At 38.5% G+C, this 20,494-nt stretch overlaps 1 protein-coding gene and 1 long non-coding RNA gene across 8 annotated transcripts; one reads left to right on the top strand and one right to left on the bottom strand.

The window, feature by feature from the left end:
- Positions 1-257: 257 nt before the first annotated feature.
- Positions 258-6,276, bottom strand: LOC116614938. The gene is made up of 2 exons (XR_004294797.2): positions 4,994-6,276; positions 258-4,719 (listed from the first exon to the last, which is right to left on the bottom strand). It is a non-coding gene; the product is annotated as an uncharacterized LOC116614938 (long non-coding RNA).
- LOC5507812 (RYamide receptor) lies at positions 885-18,208 on the top strand. 7 transcript variants are annotated; one of them, XM_032376547.2, is made up of 6 exons: positions 3,811-3,940; positions 4,658-4,745; positions 14,532-14,624; positions 15,924-16,312; positions 16,790-16,994; positions 17,438-18,208. In XM_032376547.2, the coding sequence occupies exons 3-6, from the start codon at positions 14,612-14,614 to the stop codon at positions 18,040-18,042; spliced, it is 1,212 nt and encodes a 403-aa protein (XP_032232438.1). In that variant the 5' UTR covers positions 3,811-3,940; positions 4,658-4,745; positions 14,532-14,611; the 3' UTR covers positions 18,043-18,208. The 7 variants fall into 7 exon arrangements, with proteins under 7 accessions (XP_032232439.1, XP_032232441.1, XP_032232438.1 ...); XM_032376548.2 differs by lacking the exons at positions 3,811-3,940; positions 4,658-4,745 and adding an exon at positions 885-1,750; XM_032376550.2 differs by lacking the exon at positions 4,658-4,745 and having other exon boundaries at positions 3,681-3,940.
- Positions 18,209-20,494: the final 2,286 nt, after the last annotated feature.

Raw genomic sequence — 20,494 nt, 5'->3', positions numbered from 1 at the left:
AAAACGGGCATTGTCTTTAATGCTATATCTAAGGGTTAAAAATTCCTTCGACCACAACCAATGTGCTATCTCTTAGGGGTAAGGATTGTTGTTGACCACGCCCTTAATGCTATCCCTTAGGGTTAAAATTGATTTTGCTGTCAAGCACCCCTGTCTGTTCTCGAACCCCCCCCTCCCCCCACCGGGAATTTCCAACTCTAAGAACTAAAAACACTCAGCAAGAAGCTCTTAGTTGGTGGGTACATACTTCCTTCTTGTTTTGGTAGTGTTCCCTCTCCCGATAAAAAATTGCTGCTTACTAACTGAAATAGAGATATGGCTTTGATCTCATCAGTTCACTTTAAGTGCATCTTAAAACTCGTTGTATACCTTTATACAAGCGATGCCGTTGAAATTTTTGACAGCTCTATATTCGTAACGAAAGGGGTGTTTACACGGAATCCTAATCCTTACATACAGAATAAACAAATAACGTTTGAGCGGCCAAAAACTCGACCGGTACCGTGTGAACGAGGCCTAATTTTCAACAAGGGAAATATATAGTAAATATTAAAATATTAATTGTGATATCTAGAAAATGTGACAGCAAAATCCCCTGTAAGCTCGCGTGCTTTTAAGTGTACTACCTTTTACGCTATATCTCAGCAAGCTGTGCGTCGCGTAACAAGACAGCGCTAGAAACCTGGTAATTGCCTTCCTAAAAATATGCGTGTAGTATATACCTTGCAAGAGCATTGCACAGTAATATTCGCAGGAAATATTTTGGTGATAGGTCCTTTTCTACAGCCCATACGCAAAGCAATTAGCTGCCATATCGATGGGGTCATCCGAATGTATGGTTTCATTTCTGGGGTGTTTTCACTTTCAGAATGTGTTTCGCATTTTAATAGGGGTCAGATGTACTGTCGAGGAAAGTGAAAGCAGAAGCAATCAAGCTTTTAACTTCTCTGCTAGCAGAGGCCTCTTTTCTCTGTATTTCGCTGGGCTGGCGTTCGCGAGGAAAAGAGACCTCTGCTAGCAGGGAAGCTTTTACCCTCATCATACTGAAATGTATCCTATCTCTAACTAGAGGAGTGGATCAACAAAATAAGGATATGCAAGAATTCTCTGCGCTTGATCTGAGTGGGGATTTGGGGATTTAATTTACGGACCAATACAAATGGCATATTTCTAGTCTCAAGTGGATTTTAACCTCAATGCAAAATGGAACTTCTAGCCGGGGCATCGAGTTATCTGTGTACTGAATCTTGGAATGCTGTAACTTATTTGTAAAACCGATTATAATAATTCCATCATAAGGGTGATAATTAGATTTGAAATTCCTTGATAAAGGATACTAGAAGAATCAATTATCGATCCAACCAGCAGCGTTTCAAATGGTTGATCCGTTTGGATCCCTGGTGTGTAGATGTTCATCTCTCTGACAATCTGAATCTCAGATGACAAGGCAATCATTAGGAGAATTGTATCGTGATATCGAGCAGACGTGACATGTTCTTGACTCAAATGCAAAGAGACTGATTGAGTGTTGATTACCCAAGTTACATCACCAATTGGGAAGATATACAAGGTGTCGAAGTCCCCAGTAATCATATTGAGGAAGCAGAATTTCGAATTAGACTCTTCTGGCTTGTGAAAACACAATAATCACAACATTCATGAATTCTTCGCTGCTGGAGAAGGAAATACGATACAAAGATTCGTTTTATTTTGTTGTTTTGTTGCAGTCAAGCAAGCTCTTGCTGAAAAGGTAACTATGATTGTTTTCTTTTTCATTTCAATATATGATTGATATTATTTTAATGCGAGGCAACAAATGTAGCTAAGTGATGAGATGTGTGCGTCATCACTGATTGCTTTATGTCAGCTTCGAGGAAAACACTCACGATAATTCGGCACTGTAAGTGCTTTGAACATGTTCACGGAAGAACTACACTACATTTCTGTTGTAATGCGAGCTCATTCCTCAGTGGCATGTGTTATATAGTTTTGTGGGTTTATCAACTCGACCATGAAATTATCACAGATATCCTACCGTCAGTGAATCGGAACCGGACAACGCGAGTTCATTGTTTTTATTCCCTACACACCCCTCAAGGGTATACTTTGTTACGAAAGTGTTTGACAGTTGCAAAATTAATTTAAATTCAAGATAGACATGTTTATGATAGCGGACCCTTGGTCGATAAATATTTCAAAAGCCGCTAACAATTCCAAGCAGGCAGTGGCGTACTGCGCAAGGTTCCCCGTCAAGCGAGGGTTCAAAAGTCGCGGATGATAAAACATAAAAAAGTAGAGCCCCGTTACTATCCGCCTCCAGGGAGGTGAAAAAAGATAGAATTCGACTTTGCGGGGATTTCGAGTTACCCGATAAGAAATGACTGAAAATTACTCTAGGGAACTTGAAACTAGTTCGAGTTGGCGGGGAGTTCTAGTACCCTGGTTCCAGAGCCTCGAACGTCTCTCTATTTAGTGGTCAGCGAGGTAACCTCGCTGGTAACTAAATAGAGAGACGCTCGAGGCTCTGGGACCAGGGTAGAGTTCGAGTTAGAGTAAAAATCACTTCGAGTTATCGGGGTTTCAATTGTATGTATTTCTCCACCTCCTCCTTTCCGTTCGGCTTTCATATACTTTATATGTTACTTGTTATTTCATTCTATTCTCTCATGACTCCCGCTCTCTCTATTTCATTTTATTTCATTTTTTCAGCCTTTTCGGCTTCCACTCCTCTCGAATGGTTTTTATTTCAATTCATCCTTCTTTTTTCTGATTTCCCATCCCAGCCTTCCTAATCTCTCTAGTCCTTTTTATTACTGTTTTCTCCTCCTCTTTTTCCTCTTCCTATTTCCCTCTCGTCTTCTCCTCCCCTTTTTTCTTCTTTCTTTTTCTCCTCTCTTAGTTTCCGTTTCTCTGACTTCCCATTCCGGTCCGTTTTATTCCGTTCCACCACACAATACGCATCAAATTAGATTGTAAGAAAATTTTATTGTTTGCTTCCTTTTTTATGAGCTGAGAAGTTTGAGATTAGGTTAAAGATAATGTTTTAAAACGATTTTCTTGAATATTCCCACCCCAAACATGGCCAATATTGAAAACAAATAAAGCCTTTTATTGTGCCCATTAGCGCCATTCACACGGAGAGTTCACAGAAGCACAGCGTGTGATCAAACGCATCAATGGTAACAATTTCAAAATATACTCTTACTACATCATCATTAAAGTGCACTTTTCTGGATTAGTTCGATTTTATTTATTTAAATAAAGGTGCTTGTACACCTTTAAACCTTATAACCAAGTTTAAATTCATATTCTGAGTTTTGATTGAAATCGAGGTATAACAAGTAGTAGCCAGATAATGCGATTGAAGTTTTCTATGATTTTGTCACAATGGGCAAAAGAAAGCTCTCTTGACAAAATAGAGAAAGAAAGTGTTTTTTTTGTTTGTCTTTCAGTATAGCTGAAAGTGATACAAAATTAAAATACTGTAATAAAATAAGCGGTATCAAGAGATTAAATTGGCTTTATGATAAATGTGACCAGGTGCGAAGTGGAAAGAGAATTAAAAACGAAGGACAGATAAATCGTATGCGAGAAAACGACAGCTCTCTTTGACGACTTGCTTACACGTTTTAGGGCAGGTGTTTCACGTCAATCATGCAATTGTTCAAGCTATACTTTCGCTTCTAACTGGCTGCAATAGTCAGTGTGGAAGCCAGTCGTGTGCAAAGTGACCGATGTGGAAAACGTAGGCTAAAAAATTCGGTGGTTTTAGCTCTTTCTTCTGAATGGAAAGCTACCGCTATCGTATGTCATGTGTCATGCGATAAAGTGTCAATAATATGACGTATAAGGATAAACAAAAGCTTGTGGGATTCATCATAGAGCAATTTCCCATTCTTACTGTGCGCGTCGTTCTGCTGTCTCTCACATGCTCGCTGGGGTAAGTCACTTTTTTCATGTTCTTTTTGTGGTCTTTGTTGCATACTCCACTTAGGTCACTAGACATTCCACAAAGTTAGATAACTTAATGAGAATAAAAATAATAATCAAGCTCTAAAGTTACACAATAATATAATGGATAAGCGTATATGCCACTATATTTTGGGGAAAAAATGAAATCTCAGGAAACCTTGCCCTTATTAGCTTTAGCCATTTCTATGTTACGCCATTAAACTATGCCATTTCCAAATAAGTATATGCCCAATGCTTTCTTCTTTTGTATGAAATTCGTTAGGAGTGTCTTTTTGTAGTTAATTATTTTTGTTAAATATTCATAGGATACTAGGATATCTATTAAGATTTGCCAAATTCCTCTTTTAATGTACTTTGCTATAGAGACGCAACAAAGACTAGAAATAAGCTCTTTTGCTACAAGTACCTCACAACGAAGAGTTTCAAGTTACATTAAAAAAAGAGAATTTGATTAAAGTGTCAAACGAGCGTCATTCGCAGCACTTGAATTGTCACCGAGGAGACCAGTCCTATACATTAAGCTTTAAACATGCTGTTTAAACTTCTCTTTATACTTGTTCTCCCTAACCCTGTAGTCCTTTTGCCGCCACTTTCACGAATTCTTGATTTTCGCGTCCAGTAAGTTATTCTGTTGGCCTTTGCTGTCAGAATCGCAGACAAACGACTCGTTCTTTGTGTGTTTTAGCGCACGGAATCTTAGGCAAGGAAGCAACTCGTTGAGCTGACGGCCATATCAATGCTGCACATCTGGTGAAGAAATGCAGCCTGCTCATGTAATGATAACCATTAGTTAGTCCGAATACCAATTTTATGTTTCATTCCGAAAAGGTTTTTGAAGCTTTTTTTTCCTTTCTGTTTCACTCAAAGCACATTCCTTTTTTGTGTGATCTTTTATTTCAGCGATATTGCCAATAACCTGTAGCGAGAATTAAGATGTTTCTAATATTTGCATAAAAATTTTTAAAAACCGAATCACACCTTGAGAGGCACACCTTAACAAAATATTTTTTTTGTATTGTACCTTCTGCAACTTTCCATTTTCCTATTTTCTTGTCTCTCTTCAAGTCTATTACACTTCATCTTCCTTACCCCGACTTGCATTTACTTTGTCAGTATTTTTTCTTATTATTCTCTTTATGTACATTCGGACACTAGAAATTAGATTACAATTGTTGTGTTTGTGTATACTGTGTTTATCACCAAACACATCGAATTCCCTAAAGCAAATGAAACTAACCTGCGGTTATTAGTTCAGGAAATTCACACTCTATGAGAATAACTCCTAAAAATGCTCTTTCCTGCATATTGTACATCACTAAATCACCTTAGATACAACTAAGTAACTTAAATCCACTGTTTAATTGAATAAGATATTGCACACTGAAAGCTTTATCAATGGCAAATTTGATTAAATTCCTTGCTTAAATTTATTACTGTTCCTTAATCGTTTTACATGTGTCACTCGTTAAGCACAAATGAAAAGCAAATACAATATACTACCTTTAATCTCAAATGTCACGATGGCAGGTTATAATCAAGGTTGACGCGATAGGATTTTGTTGTGGCAAATTACAAATCACTTGATATACACGATACATCGAAACCCCGATAACTCGAACTCGGATCGCCGAGACTTGGCAGTTGGCACTTGGCAAAACATTGTTTATTTCGGATATCACTAAAAACCGAATTAAAAAAACACTTTATCGGGAAGAAAATTTATTCCCGATTTGCACAAATGCCGCCATTTCTAACAATCGAATCTTCGCGCCCTAGACCCAAGATGCATTGCGCGCGTAGAATCAATTATCTGCTAGCGGATCAGTAAAGACCTTCAGCCCAAGATGCATTGCGCGCGTAGTATCAATTATCTGCTAGCGGATCAGTGAGGACCCTCAGATTGTGTGATTCTCAAAATAAAGCGCACACTCTTAGCCAATCAGAGTCGACATAGTGAGCACAATGTATAATAACATGAATTACAAGTCACGTGAGTTGTACAATACACCGGAAACCCATTTACTCGGCTCGGATAGCATGCACTTCCTGCTAACTCAACATCGAGATCTTTTAAACTCGTGCTTTGAAAGCGGCTCCATCTATTTGTATAAACTAAAACCCAGGAGCGGGTACATTGGTGGGTTGGGTGCATATTCACTCCCCTTTTCTTTCTGAGTAAAAAAAAATTGAAAAGTCGCTTTTGTTCTTGTGCCTTCGCCTTCTTGACTTTGCTGACGCGACAAATCCTACCTAGAGCCACGGATCAGTTTAAAACCGTCTATCCGGACATTATCCACCCCCCCCCCCCCCATTTTGAAATCCTGGATCCGCCCCTGAAACCAGTAGGTGATGCTTTACCGCCTTCGAAGTTTTTAGTACAGGGTGGCGATGACGATGATGATAAAACTTGATTTATAGGGCGGCGATGACGATGATGATAATACTTGATGTATAGGGTGGCGATGACGATGTATGGTGCGTTGGCGTTGGCGGTGGTGGTGGTGGTGGTGGTGGTGGTGGCGGCGGCGGAGCGGTGGTGGTGGTGGTGGTGGTGGTGGTGGTGGTGGTGGTGGTGGTGGTGGTGGTGGTGGTGGTGGTGGTGGTGGTGATGATGGTGATGCTGGTGATGGTGATGGTGGTGGTGGTGCTGGTGAAAATGATATTTCGATTATCATTGAATTTGGAAGCAATGCTGGTTGAAAATTATTGTAATTTTGTTAGTGTTATGAATTGTGGTTGTTATGATGGTTATTTCTTCACTCTTTTTTTCTCTTGCGAAAATAACAATTATTCTGATGACAAAAAGGGTTATCTACATAGTAAAAAAATATAATGGGGAGGGTTTGATGTTTTGGCACCGCAAACCAAAATATTAGGGCCTCTTCACCTCTTCTCTCCGCTATCCATGTTGACAGGATTGTTGTAGCTGATGATATGCGAGCAGGAAAAAAAACGTCGCAATTATACGATCAACGAAGCATCTCGATTGCACAGTCATTTGTAATATTCACAGACAAATCCATCTTGATAACGAGTTTGTAGCATCTGTATTTAAGAATGGCTGAGGGGCAGTGTTCAGCCCAGACACGGGTTATTATTCGTTATATCGCTCAGGCCTTCCAAGATTAGAAAACAGCTTGATAGCATTACAAACACATTTGATAAAATTTCGTGAATATTCTTGACTGGAGGCTATTTTGAAAATTGAGGGCAGAATCGTGCGGAGTTTTTATCGTTTGTTACATACGAAAACACTGTCAATGCATTCTCGAAGGTCAAAGAGAAAGCGGGAAAGTTATAAAAACAAAACCTAAAACTATTTCAAGGTGGGCATTAGAAAATATTTTTTCCAAATAATAACTTGAAAGAAATACGCTGTAATTCTTAAATATTGGAAAAATGGTTGAAGTTAGTATGAGGTGGCAACAACTGAGGAGTTACTCGGCTTCAGTAGTCAGAGACTTTTTGTGTTTTTTTTTCTTGGGTGATTATTTTAAGATGTAATGATCAAATTTAACTTTTTTTGCACGATACATTATCTATTCAGACATTCATAGGCATTGCTACATAAAACAGCCAACCCAAATATACCTTAAAAATTATTATTTTGACAATAGTTGAATGATCAATTGGCTATTCACGTTGTCTTAGGCGTTCGTATTTTTGATAAGACGGGTTTTGCGAGAAGAGAGAAGTTATGCAGTTTTCTATGAATTGTTTTCATATCAGTTTGACTGAAAGGGAAGCCTTGTTTTGCATTAAAAAAAGTTGGAAGGAAGGATAGAAAAATACAATAATTACACATGTTATCAATGTTCACAGTCTGTTGCCGTCATTGCCTGTAAAAAGAAAAGAAACACTGCACCTCACCGATCAGGAAGCGAGTCAAAATATTGTAAATTAGCATAGATAAACCTTTTACAAATAATGCTGAAATTATACTTCGGTAATAATATTTTCGCAAACTATGTCAATTTCAATCTTTTTCCATAAACAATTACACTAATCGGTTAGAGGGGATTAGCTTTGCTCTTTTCTTATAGCCCTCACAAGGAGATAACATCACACGACTGGGTAATCAGGCAAGCAGTCCCGTGGGTTTGGCTTTTCAGGAGACCGGATTTCGTAACGACAATATGTCTCTTTGGAAATAAAATATATATTGTATCCCCTTGAGAATAAAGAATAATGAGAATTTCTCAAAAAAATTAGTGGAAACATCAAAGGGTGCTATTCAGCTCAGTGGAGTTTCCTTTGCGCCGTGTTACTTAATCATAATGTCGACTTTTTGAGCTAAGGAAACCATTTTATAAGTAGTAGTTTTTTTTCAAAGAAGAATCAAACTACCAAGCAAGCACGAAATGGTCGTTATGGTCTAAATGGTCAGAAGGTGAAGTTTCTTTTACTTATATCAGCAACTGTATGTTATTTTTTTAGTGTTTTGTTACAGTAGAACGGTTAGCTTGTGATATTTTTTCCGCATTTTTCAAGAGGAAAAACCGTTAATTTAGGAAATAGAAATGATATTACCCGACAAGACTAATTGACCTTATCCAGAATACTGTCTGAGGGAAGTTGCTTTACCCCCGTATTTCGCTTTTTGCTATGGAAAAATTGTTCCGTTTGGGTCATTGCTGTGAGTTTTGTTGGGTTGATAGATCTTACAAGCCAACACCAAAATGACTTCGATAGATTGAGACATAAAACATAAGAAACAGGATAAGGTCAAAGGTGTGAGGCATTATTAAGGCAATAAGTAACTAAATGAATACTTGTAGTAATGATATCCAATCTACCTTGTTTTAATTATAAAAGTTTTTTTGCCTTCGTTTTTGAAGATTCTATTCCGTTTTTTTTTTTTACTTGTTTGTTTTCTCACAACGTTACCAAGCTGCCCACATATTCCTCTCCAATATAACATCTTTTCCTCGCTCCAACCGGGCAAAAAGATATATTGATATATTGAATTTGCGGGCTATTATTTAAAAGCCTCTTTTCTCAGACAACCCAATCGAAAGCCTTGAGGTTTCTCACGATAGTGTTAAAACTCTTCTTTACCTAACAGCAAAAAAAAAGACAATAAAGGTGTTTTACCAGCTTGTGTGAACTCGAACACTTTATTCAGGTTTGTTTTCAAAGCAATTGTACGATTACTATCAGTCATAGTGTGTGTACAAAAAAAGCCAAAAGCCGCCCTAAACGGCTCTTACTCTATGATAAGGGTGACGAAATCTCGTAAAATACCGATATTTATATTCCGTTGTTTGGGTCAGTGACTGCGCACTCTTTACTTCATCAGAAAACCAAGCCATTGATTAAATCACTTCCATCAATTAATTATTTCTAAAACACCCTTTTAAGCAAAATGTCAACGTTATTTTGTAAAACCAGGTTGAAGCATTAATTAAAGTGACAATCTTTTCATCGAAATTACTGTTAGCCAACTTATTTAATACGCTACAGGTTTTATTGGTTTCACCTTATTGCCTCGCTCCCTCGGGGATATGCGTGCTTTTCTTTTTACGAGCAGCGTGTTTGATCGTAATCTCGCTAGACGTGATTTTTTACCCAAACATACGCTTGAACAAAGGTGCCTGGCCATAGGTTCTCATCGAACGCCTTTTTTCGTGAATAAGGCATTGGTGACTTCTTCACGTTCGGCTCTTCATTTTACTACCAACGACAAGCTGTTTGTTCACTTCGCTATATGGATGTTTTTATCGCTTCGTTTGTGGCAAAGAAAGCAGTGAACACAGGTATTTTTTATCGAAATTTTGGCTTTCATAGTATTTGTAATATGTTACATTATTATTAGAGGTTATGGTTATGAGTTTTTTTCGTTATTTTGACGTTTATAACTTTCTTGCAATGTGGTAGTTTTTTTAGACAATAGATATAGAAAAACGTGAGCCTTTGGGCTGATACGATTTTCATTTTTATAATATATTTAAAATGTCCCAATTACACTATTTTAACTGTTTAGGTGTCTTAACTAAGGAGAAAAACTTAAAATGGAAATTTAATCGCGATGCTCTTTTCCCCATAAACTGTTCCTTTTTACATTTTACAGTCTCTTACTCTAATTTATTACAAAATAAGTATGCTAGACACTAGACGGCAATATCTTTAACGTATCTCATCAAGGTTTCAAAATCCCATCGAGATTTGAGACGCGATTGTAAAAAGGCCCTGTAAAAAGTGTTGTTTTGGAGTGTGCGCGCGTTTGCTGCAGGCTAAGTGGCGCGAATATATAAACAACCACAGGTATCCCCTACTGCGAGGTTGTCACAAGAAGCTGTGACATCGTGTGCTGGGGTCTGGTTACTCGGCAGATGGAAGTGGGGCATTTATCGCCATCAAAACCACTTTACGGTTGCCACAAAAGCCTTTTTCTTACTAGTCAATTATACATACTAAAATTGCAGGCCAGAAACAAGGCAGAAATGTGAGCATTCTTCGAAAACACAATGAGACTTCCCCCCAGCGGGACTCGTGAGTTTGGCGAACGATTTCAAGGCATTACTAGTACTGGGTATGTGATATAACTTGAATTTGATTGATATTTCCTTTTTGTCATTTTTATTGCGGTCATAATCGGGTGGTAGATAAAACCTTGAATAATCTAAGATGTGAGAAAATTTCGCTAGACTTAACCTTAGCTATAATCCCATTGTGATCTGTAATTTTATTTCGGACTTTATATCACGCTAAAACCTTAATCATATCCTGCTGGGCTGTTAAGTTGTCTGTTTGACAGATCTTATTGAATTCTCTAGGTATTTGTGCGAGAGGTTTTGCAGGATTATTTAACCTGATGAAATAAGAAAAATACACGGCGGGTTTTTATCCAAACTACAAAATTTAGAAAGGGTAACAGGCAAAATATTATTTAAAAGTATTCATGAAAATAACTTTTCAAGAAAAATACTGCTCCAACAACAAAATGGGGATAAACGGTGCACTGAATAAGGGAAAGTTTAATTCTTTTTGAGGTCGATTTATATCTTTAATTTTTCATCCAGTATTTAAAGTACCAGCTTCAAAAAGAAATAAAAGTATGCGCCAAAGAACCATTTATACCTTCTAATATCTCAAAAGGTTTTTTCTCAAAAATCTGTTTTAGCCGAAGCAGGAGTCTTGCGCAATATTCTATTTAGCACTAGAGTGGGCTTCGCCGTCTGTATATTTATACAAGCAAAAGTACACGATTATGACTTTCCCAGTACAGAAGGGAGTAAAGTGGAGAAGAAGGGGGGGGGGAGGTTGATTCTCCTGTGCTATGATTTACGTTAAATGTTTCCTTTCAACTTTTATCAAACTTATTCAATACGATACAATATATCAGTATCAGCATAAATGTGTGCATTTTTTGACTGAGGATAAATAATCTTCTTTAATCTTCTAGTTTTTTATCCAAATATACGATATTAAAGTACAATATTAAATTTAATGATCGGCTTTCCCAAACGATTTAGAGAATTCACATCTGGTGTTTCATTACCCTTTTCTAAACATTTTGCACCGATTATTAGCTTTTTGATTGCGCAAATCTGACAAGCCATGAAACAATATCTGGTAAAAACATTGATTAAACTGATTGGAAATTTCTTCGTTTATTATATTTTTTGCGCTTTGCCATAAAACGCCTCTGTGACATTAAGAATTGTTGCTTTTAGTGATAAGCGAGCACTTCAGCCAATATGTTTTAGCTCATATGTCGCAGTTAAGTACCGATATATACCCTTACAGCCTTTTGCTTTAAACAAGAAAAGTTCGGGTTTTTGCTATAGCAGAGGGTTCGGTTGTTTAATGTAGCGAATTATTGCATATTCGTTATAGCGAGGTGTAAGACTACTACATTACTTTTAAATGTAAAGAGTAGCTCACAATAGCAAATTGTTATATCATTCTAAGATGCCCATAAGATTTTGGTGGTAATGGTTAAATTGGTTTTAACGTGTACTTGCTTCAAGTCTCATTAAGAATGTCTGACAAAACAATATAAAAAAGAAGAAATTGAATACTCAAATTTAGTGGAACTTGGAATATGTAAACTAAAGAAAATCAAGTGATCTTTGGCGGGGACTTGCGAGTGGCAATATATTGTTGTCGAAGGGGGGAGCATTTTTAATTTTTAAAAGCACTTGAACATTACTTGACAACGCGCGCGTTTCCTTAGGATTTGTGGCCACATCTAGAACCTTGTAAGTCACGTTCGCGAGAGATGATCTTGTACAGCTTGACATGAGCTATTTGTGATGTATGAAATGGCACTTTAAGGCGATTTAAGAAGCGACACCTCTCCCAGGTGCGTTTTCTATAGACATGGTTAGTCGGTCAGGGTTATATCAATAGGTTGTCTACTATGTCCCTCATCAGCCTTATCTGGCAGTCCCCATGAACGGAATTAGGTACACTCTTTTTTTTTATAAGAACTTCAAATTTTCAGTTAAGGCTGGGCCGTTCTTATTTTTGGGACAATTTAAGGCTGGATATGTTCAATAACAATAATAAGTTTCTTACTATGAACACAATTTGATTCTGCATTTTAGAACGCATCAGGAGTAAAAAAGAAATTTTTTTTCTGCTATCTGAGCCTCGGCATGTTCTTAGCATTTTCTTAACGTTTGGTGAAATCTCAGGCTGGATGTTCTTATAAAAAAGGTTCTTATAAAAAAAAGAGTGTAGTTTTACGTCGTTTAGCGAATAAAGTAACTAGCAACGAACCATATGAATTGCGGTCTTATTAAAGTAAGTCGATTATCAAAAAATGAAAATCAGTTTGACGTGAATGCAAATACAATGTAGAATGAAAATGACCACTGGAGGAAATGCCGAAACTATGACTTGTTTATGATACAAAAAGTGCGCAAAAGAATAACCCCGAAAATAACAATGCGCGAAAAAAATTCACGCTTGCATTACAAGAGAGAATAAAAGTACTGATACGTCCCCCCCCCCAGGGTATTTAATGAACGCTACCTTACTGCACTTGTACACGCTGCTCATTCTTGAAGGACTATTAGAAAAGATCGACACCCGAGAGACAATTTAGTGTCTGATTTTGACGTACAGAGTTTCGAATTTGATCGATAGTCTACGCATGCGCTAAAGGCAAGCAGCTGAAAAGACAAAAGACAAGGAACTAATAAAGCACATTATATACTTTTCGTTTTCTCTTGTGGATTGCTTTTGTTTGAATATTGTGATAATAATGTTTTGTTATTTCACTCTATTTTCTTTTCAAACTAGACCATAACCACAATCATGTGGGGCATACGAACTTCCTTAGAAAGGCTGCATAATGTGAAATCTCTCCCATCTATTAGACCAACTACAACTTGTAGTGGTCTTTTGTTTACTATCGAGTGCCCTAATGAAAATAAGATAACGGAAAAGAAAAATTATTGATAATAAAACTATTAAGATGGTTGATAAACGGATCTTATTAGCACCTTCATTGTATTTCCTCTTCAATGCATACTAAAAACTGAACAATTAACACCACCGATTTAAATCATGCTTATGAATCGTATTACGAGTGTCCAAGCACCCCAGTTTCCAACTAGGATTTGTTCTGTTCTACCCTTCCGCGTCTATGTTTCCGTGCTCAAGAATCGCTGTGTTGACGTAAGACCAGCTGCGAGAGTGAAGAAGTCAACAAACGCTATAACTTCATTACTGGCGAATCCTTTTATCTCTTAATGTATTCACAGTTCTATCCTACACGTACACGCAACGTTACAACGTTAATCCTCGGACAACTCGAGTTTCTAATGGCCACGATTTTTTTAACCGTTCTTCGTAATGCGCTATAGGGTAGTGCGTTTTGTTTTGGGATGAAAGAAAATGACGGTATTTAGACTTGTTGCGGTATTTGAGGCGTGGATCTCCTGTCGTCTTGCAATCGCGGATCTCAATCTTCAATCGTGTGTGCGATTAGGGCAGTCAAATACACATCCTGCGACCGGTGGTAACCCCGCGCATAATAATCACCCACACAGGGCGTACCGCGGATAAAATCCACTATGGAGTCCGCGGGAATTAATTGTGATCGATTGCCAGTAGCTTATTGGGTAAAGAGTGGATGTAAGGTACGTGTTGCTCGACATGCATTATCAGATCCTTTGGTTACTTGAAGGTTTCTTCCAGCAAAAAAAGGTGCTCTGGAAAGAGCACTAAATGAGTGTAAAAGGACATAGTTCACTAAAGTGTAACCCTCGGGATATAACAGTTTGATCTTTCTTTATACATGATAAGACATGAAGGGTATTTTGTTTTCAAAGTAACACGATGCTATGGAAGGGGCGCTAGTGAAGTTTGTGTTATGAAAAACTAAATTCCACCTCCACTAAGGGTTAGGTGAACAATGTTATCTCGTCGGCTTGCCATCCTCTAAGCGTCATGTAAGCTTCACCGCGTCATCTTCTACGATTCTTTTTCGATCCCCCTTACCTTTCGGTCAATGTAACACCTCTTTTCGTCCATCATCAGATCAGGTTAATAGTTCCTTTTTTTTTTCGCAATTACATAGAATATCTTGTTTTCCTTTATTTCAGATAACGTGTTCTACTTGGATCGAGATTGAAAACAAACAGAAGAAAGGACAAGTTTGAAAGGTCTCTAAGACCTCGAAACCATGGCTGACAAAGGTACCATTTCCTTAATCATCTAGGCTTTATTCACAACTTTTAGGAAATTCCCCTTTCTTAGGCCAGTCCAGGGTGTGAGCTAGGGTTTTGGATAAATATATAACGCTGGCTTCATTGCCTCAAATTTCTCAAATTTCTGATTCTGGTTATCAAAATTAAAGGTTCAATAACCTAGAAAAAGGAACTAAAACGGACATATTAAACATTTTGTACCGGAACTAGTTTCTACCGGTAACGGCCGATACGAGTTACAAAAACAACAACATTTGCGTCATGTCCTTTTTTTAAATGTGACAGTGATATAAGAAAAAAATTTCGCGAAGAATCCAAAATCAATGTGTCATCCGGTGTTAGAGCGTAGTCGGTCAACCACCCAAACCAATCAATGAGTTGTTTGCTTTTACTCTCGCGCCATAGTTCTTCAGACTGCAAACACAAAAATAATTGATTGGTCAGTGGTTTGAGTGAATATGCGCTATTCCTTTACGATAAATCTATATGGATTCTTGGTGGCCAAGATCAAAACGAATCACCGAGAACTAATTTCATATACTTCATACAGATTGAAACACTCTAGGCGAGGGAAGAGGCATAAGGTATAGGTATAGGGATGTATAAAAAGCGAACGATCAAAGCGAATGGCGCGGCCCTTTTTAAAGCTGGGATCAGCGGTAAATAAAACGCCATTGTTGACATTTGTTGATCTAGACTAAAATATCCTATCATCTCAACACACATTATGTACACAAGCAAGTATTAGGACATGCGCTAGGACACAAGCGAGTATTAGGATCATGTGTCTTGTTATAATGAAAGCGAAACATTACGCACTTGGCTTCGATGGTTTAGCTTTAAGGTGGCCCGATTGTAATGAGCTACGAATCTACGGGATTTCGTTCTTTAGTATTTGGAAGAATGACTAATGTTGCGCAATTAATTATGGTATTGGAGCGCTTTGAAGTTGGATGACTTTTTTTCATTTGCCGCAGGCCACATTAACCACACTTTTGGATATTAATGCTAGAAAGCCAACACTTTCGCATGTCTTGATGCCATCAACAGATTTAAAATAACGCTGTATAGTGATCGGTCGCATTGGTATAACCAGTCTTGATAAGGTAACCAGTCACGCCCAGCAGGCTTTTGATAATATCCCCTTCAAACGCTGTTCATATAACCATTCACATGGCTATCGATGGAATCTCACATACCGTTAGCAGCCAGTTGATGTGTCCATCCTTTTTCTCCGTTCATATGCCTCTCACATACCGTTCATAGACCTGTTCCCGTTTGTTTCAGGTTTCAACGCGACGTCTCAGAACGCCACCCATGGACTATACTTTCCCGCCGACATCCAAATCGGCCTTACCATCTTTGCGTCACTGATCTTCGTGGTGGCGCTTGTCGGGAACTCTATCGTGGTATACATTGTATGCTCGTGCAACCACATGCGCAACACAACCAACATCCTCATCGCCAACATGGCCGTGGCTGATCTGTGGATTACCTTCGATATCCCGTATGTCATCAAGTGGTTCTATATCACAGACACGTGGTTTGGAGGCGGGTTTGGGGATTTCCTGTGTAAGTTCTGTCACTCGGCCCAGGCTGGCTCAGTCGCGTGCTCCGTCTTCACACTCGTTTGCATTAGTCTGGATCGCAGCTTCGCCATTATATTCCCGATGAAGGTATATAAAAATGTAGCGTACCTCAGAATGTCTAAGGACCACTTCTTCGCATAAACCTATAAACAATTTTGCTTAGTGGTTCTGGAATAAAGAAAAAAGGATGTACCATAAGCATGCTCTAGGACCACATTCACGCAAAAAGTATAAACTATGTCATTTAGTTATTAAGGATTAAAATAAATATGGTGTACCTTAGAGCATGTTCTGGTGCCAGTTTTGGAAACAAAGCTACAATGTTATGTAGTAAATCAGTAAAATGCAATGTGGTGTATTCCAACCAATATACTAGGGCCACTTTCTGGTATTGAAAATATAAAACACTGTCATTGTGATAGTAATAATGGCTTATGTTCATAATGGTGTTGATTGTGACGATGGTGATAATTATCACTTTTTTCAGGTGATCTTGGCTCTTGACAGAATAGTCATAATGACGATTGTGATTGCTTGTGACGATGGTGACTATTATACTTTCAGGTGATCTTGACCCGTAAGATCGTCAAGTTTATGATTCTTGGTATCTGGGCGGCCACCATTGCCTTCACCACGCCCATATTCCTCATCACTAAGGTCCACCTGAAGAACGGCGTCTACGTCTGTAACGAATTATGGGAAGAATCGGGCCAATCAGAGAGGCACTATATCGCTGTCTACACCATTACTACCTACATAATCCCTTTAGGTAAGTAGTGACCAATTCTCTCTCCCCCATGCCCCGCGCACGCAGAGTTTTCCCCCGAATTTCAACCCGGCCTAGATATTTAAAAAAACTTCCAGTGGCCTGGTGAAAAATTTGACAACCTGGTGGTCTGTTTAAAAAAAAATATTTCCCGCCAGGTCTCTAACATGGGGGTGTTTTAACGTGAAGCCTGCCTTCCCAAAACAACAACAAACAGACATGTAATCTTTGTAATCTATGTTTATAGAGGGTAGCATATTTAACCGAATATACAGTTTTCTTACATATGGCCCTCGGTTAGTAAGTACTGTCACTGGGGGTGGTCATGTTTATGACGAGACGAATGTTAGGGTTTCTTTTAAATCAACAGCAATTTAAACTAAGTGATGCTATTCTGTATAAATTTATTCATTAACATGTATTTATTTATTCATTTTTTACTTTAGCTTTAATCCTCATCATGTACATTTTCACCGGCCTAAAGCTCTGGTCCCGCAAGCCTCCTGGTCAGCGGAGTCTCCAAGCTCACAAAAAGATCCAATCTTCGACTCGACGTGCTACCATTATGCTAATCACGGTGGTGGTGGTGTTCGCAGTCTGCTGGTTCCCATTCCAAATCCGTGAGCTGCTTTCCGTCTTTTACGAAGATAACATCAACAACATGATTCCTTTCAGAGTGATGCTCTTCCTACCCTGGTTCGGCTTTGCTAACTCTGCCATCAATCCTATACTCTATGTGCTGTTTTCCGAGAACTACCGCCGCGAGTTTCGTAGAACCTTCACAACGACAGGAGCGCGCAGGCGCAGTAGTACGTCCATCAGTCGAGGCGCCACGCTACGTACCCGGATGTCACTTACGGGTATTCCCCTGCAGAAGCTGAGGAACGATAGCCTTGCGCCCAATAATAGCCCTTGTGACGGGGGGGACGCGAACTGCTTCCGGGACAGTAATTCATCTAACAAGATGGCGTGTGTAGTAGGGTCTGTTGAGTCTGATTCCCCGGACGCTTTTGAGCCTGAAAACAATCTTATTGGTTCGAATGAGAATTGATCACGTGGGGTACTCGTCTCAGACTTCGTCCTGTGGGAGGCATTGATGGACATGTTATGACAAAGTCATATTGTCCCGTAATACTTGCGAAAAGGAGGCAGTCCAACCATTTCAACAACGGGACCGCGCCATGTGATTTTTTATGGGACGTCATATTGTTCCATAATACTTGCTAATAGCGTCCCATTTAAGCAATGGGACTGCGTCATGTCATCCTTTTTTTGATGTGACAAATTTATGTTGTCACGCAATACTTACGGATGGAAGGGACAGTACCCTCATGTCAACGGTTGGGCCGCATCCATTTGATGATTGACATGTGACAAGGTTATGTTTTCACGCAATACTTACGGATGGAAGGGACACTATTGTCACAAAGCGATTGGGCCGCATCCATTTGATGATTGATATGGTGACAATGTTATGTTGTCATAAAAAACGCATGGAACACGTGGTCCTTTTCATAAATAACACAATGCTACCTCGACAAACAATGTAATTATTTCAGGACAACATGATATTTTATCACGCTATGGCGTGACGACATGGATAAACGCGGCATTGTAAGCGTGTGACATATCGTGGCGGTCCAGGATAACCACCAAAATTAAAGCCATGTTTGAGACCCCCCCCCCTGATGGTTTACATCAAAATAACTTCTAGAAACAATTTTTGAAGTTTCCAATTTCTGAATTTAAAAAAAAATATCAGGAAAAAGGGATTAAAAAAACAATGCGAGTGCGAGCTTCCTGGACAAGGAAGGATACAATACATAGGGGAGTAAGGTGGGATTTGGCACGTAAACCTCATTTAAAGAATGTCCAATCAACAACTCATGTGTTATTGCTTACAGTTGAAAACCTCCTGAGGACCTCATTGCAAAATATAAAAAAATTCTTATACTGCAGCACTGGGTGGGGCACTGGGGGCATGTGTCCCACAATATTTTCAAAAATGTTACTGACTGACAGCAGGGGCGTGGCTTTGCCCACCCCCCTCCCGTCCCCTCAAAAAATATTTATCTTCCAATATTTCGAGGTCTGCTTCAGATCTATGTTATTGATAATATTTTAATTGAAGTATCTTAGTGCCTTGCTTGAAAAATCTGATGGAAATGGATGGTATCTTTTCGCGAATGTGAAATGGCAGGAAAATTGGCACCTTTTAGAAGGTATATATAAGCTCAGTTAATCTCTTGGCATTACAGTTTTAACTAACTGAATTTGATATGATATCTCAATAAATATTTATCGTTGTCTACGATACTTTCAATCTCGTATTCAATGTTGCGCTAGGTAAACTTACGAGAATGAGACCCTGAATTTATCTAATATAATTTACGATGTAAAATAACTATTGGTAACTTTATGTTACATAAAATATTTATGTACTATTATGGGGTATATATGCATGGGAATGAAATCACAAGGATTTTGGCTTCCTTATTATCCCCTGCTCCGATTAAAAAGGAGACCGTGACCATGTGCCATACACACCATGGTGCTTTGAATTTTGGCTGAGCCAAGTTTCATGGGATGAAAGTATATTGTGAATATGTGTGAATACGTTGGTTTATTTGAAATAAAGTTTATTGTTGGTTGATTTGTTCTTGCTTTTAAAGCCACTTAGCTGCTCCTTTTTCAAAGCACACCCACGCCATTCTTGAAGAGATTAGGGGTATATTATGGCCGGGGATACGAGCATGTCAGGGGTATCAACACTTTTTCTGGGATAAAATCCATGGCATTTTGAGGGTTTATTATTTCACCCTACTATTCTCTAATCTTAAGCTTCGAAAAAACGGCCTAATATATAGATTTAGGCATTGCCTAAAAGCGGAGCTCCAAACGATCAAATCTTTGCTACGCTTAATAATAAATATTATTAATAATATTAAATATTTTTATATTTCTGTTTTTGACGACGTCAACGATTTCACAGATCACGCAACCAACTTTTTATGCCCCCCTTCCCCCACATCTACATGACACATAACAAGTTTAGTTGTCATACCATGATTCGGCGTCAGGGTAGTTTTAATTTATTGACGTCATCGATGACGTCACATGACCATCTCATTGCATTGCATCGCACTTGAAACATTCATCACACCTACCGATTTTCATTGTCACACGATGTTTCTTTAATGAAATATATAAATATAAATTTTATTTTGATGACGTCAGCATATTTTTATTACAGTGACGTCATTGATGACGTCAAAATCACGTGACCATATTGGTGCACCCCCATAACACCTTCATGACTCATACCAAGATTGGTTGTTATATGATGTTTAGTTCATTAGATATGGATATTTTTGTTTTTAAAGAAATTATAATAGTTTTGCTTTTAGTGACGTCCTCGATGACGTCACAAATCACGTGACCATATTTTTGCACTCCCCTTGACACAAACATGACACCTGCAAGTTTTTGTTTCTTTCAACAGA

The sequence above is a fragment of the Nematostella vectensis genome, chromosome 9 (genome assembly GCF_932526225.1).
Source record: "Nematostella vectensis chromosome 9, jaNemVect1.1, whole genome shotgun sequence".
Lineage (NCBI taxonomy): Eukaryota > Metazoa > Cnidaria > Anthozoa > Actiniaria > Edwardsiidae > Nematostella > Nematostella vectensis.
The sequence above is the reverse complement of the archived record's forward strand: the minus strand, read 5'-3'. Positions and strand labels throughout refer to the sequence as shown.

Excerpts from the sequence above, each read along its gene's own strand:
- LOC5507812 (XM_032376548.2), top strand. Across the intron at positions 16,313-16,789 it reads CCATTATATTCCCGATGAAG|GTGATCTTGACCCGTAAGAT; the intron begins GTATATAAAAAT and ends TTATACTTTCAG. Across the intron at positions 16,995-17,437 it reads TACCTACATAATCCCTTTAG|CTTTAATCCTCATCATGTAC; the intron begins GTAAGTAGTGAC and ends TTTTTACTTTAG.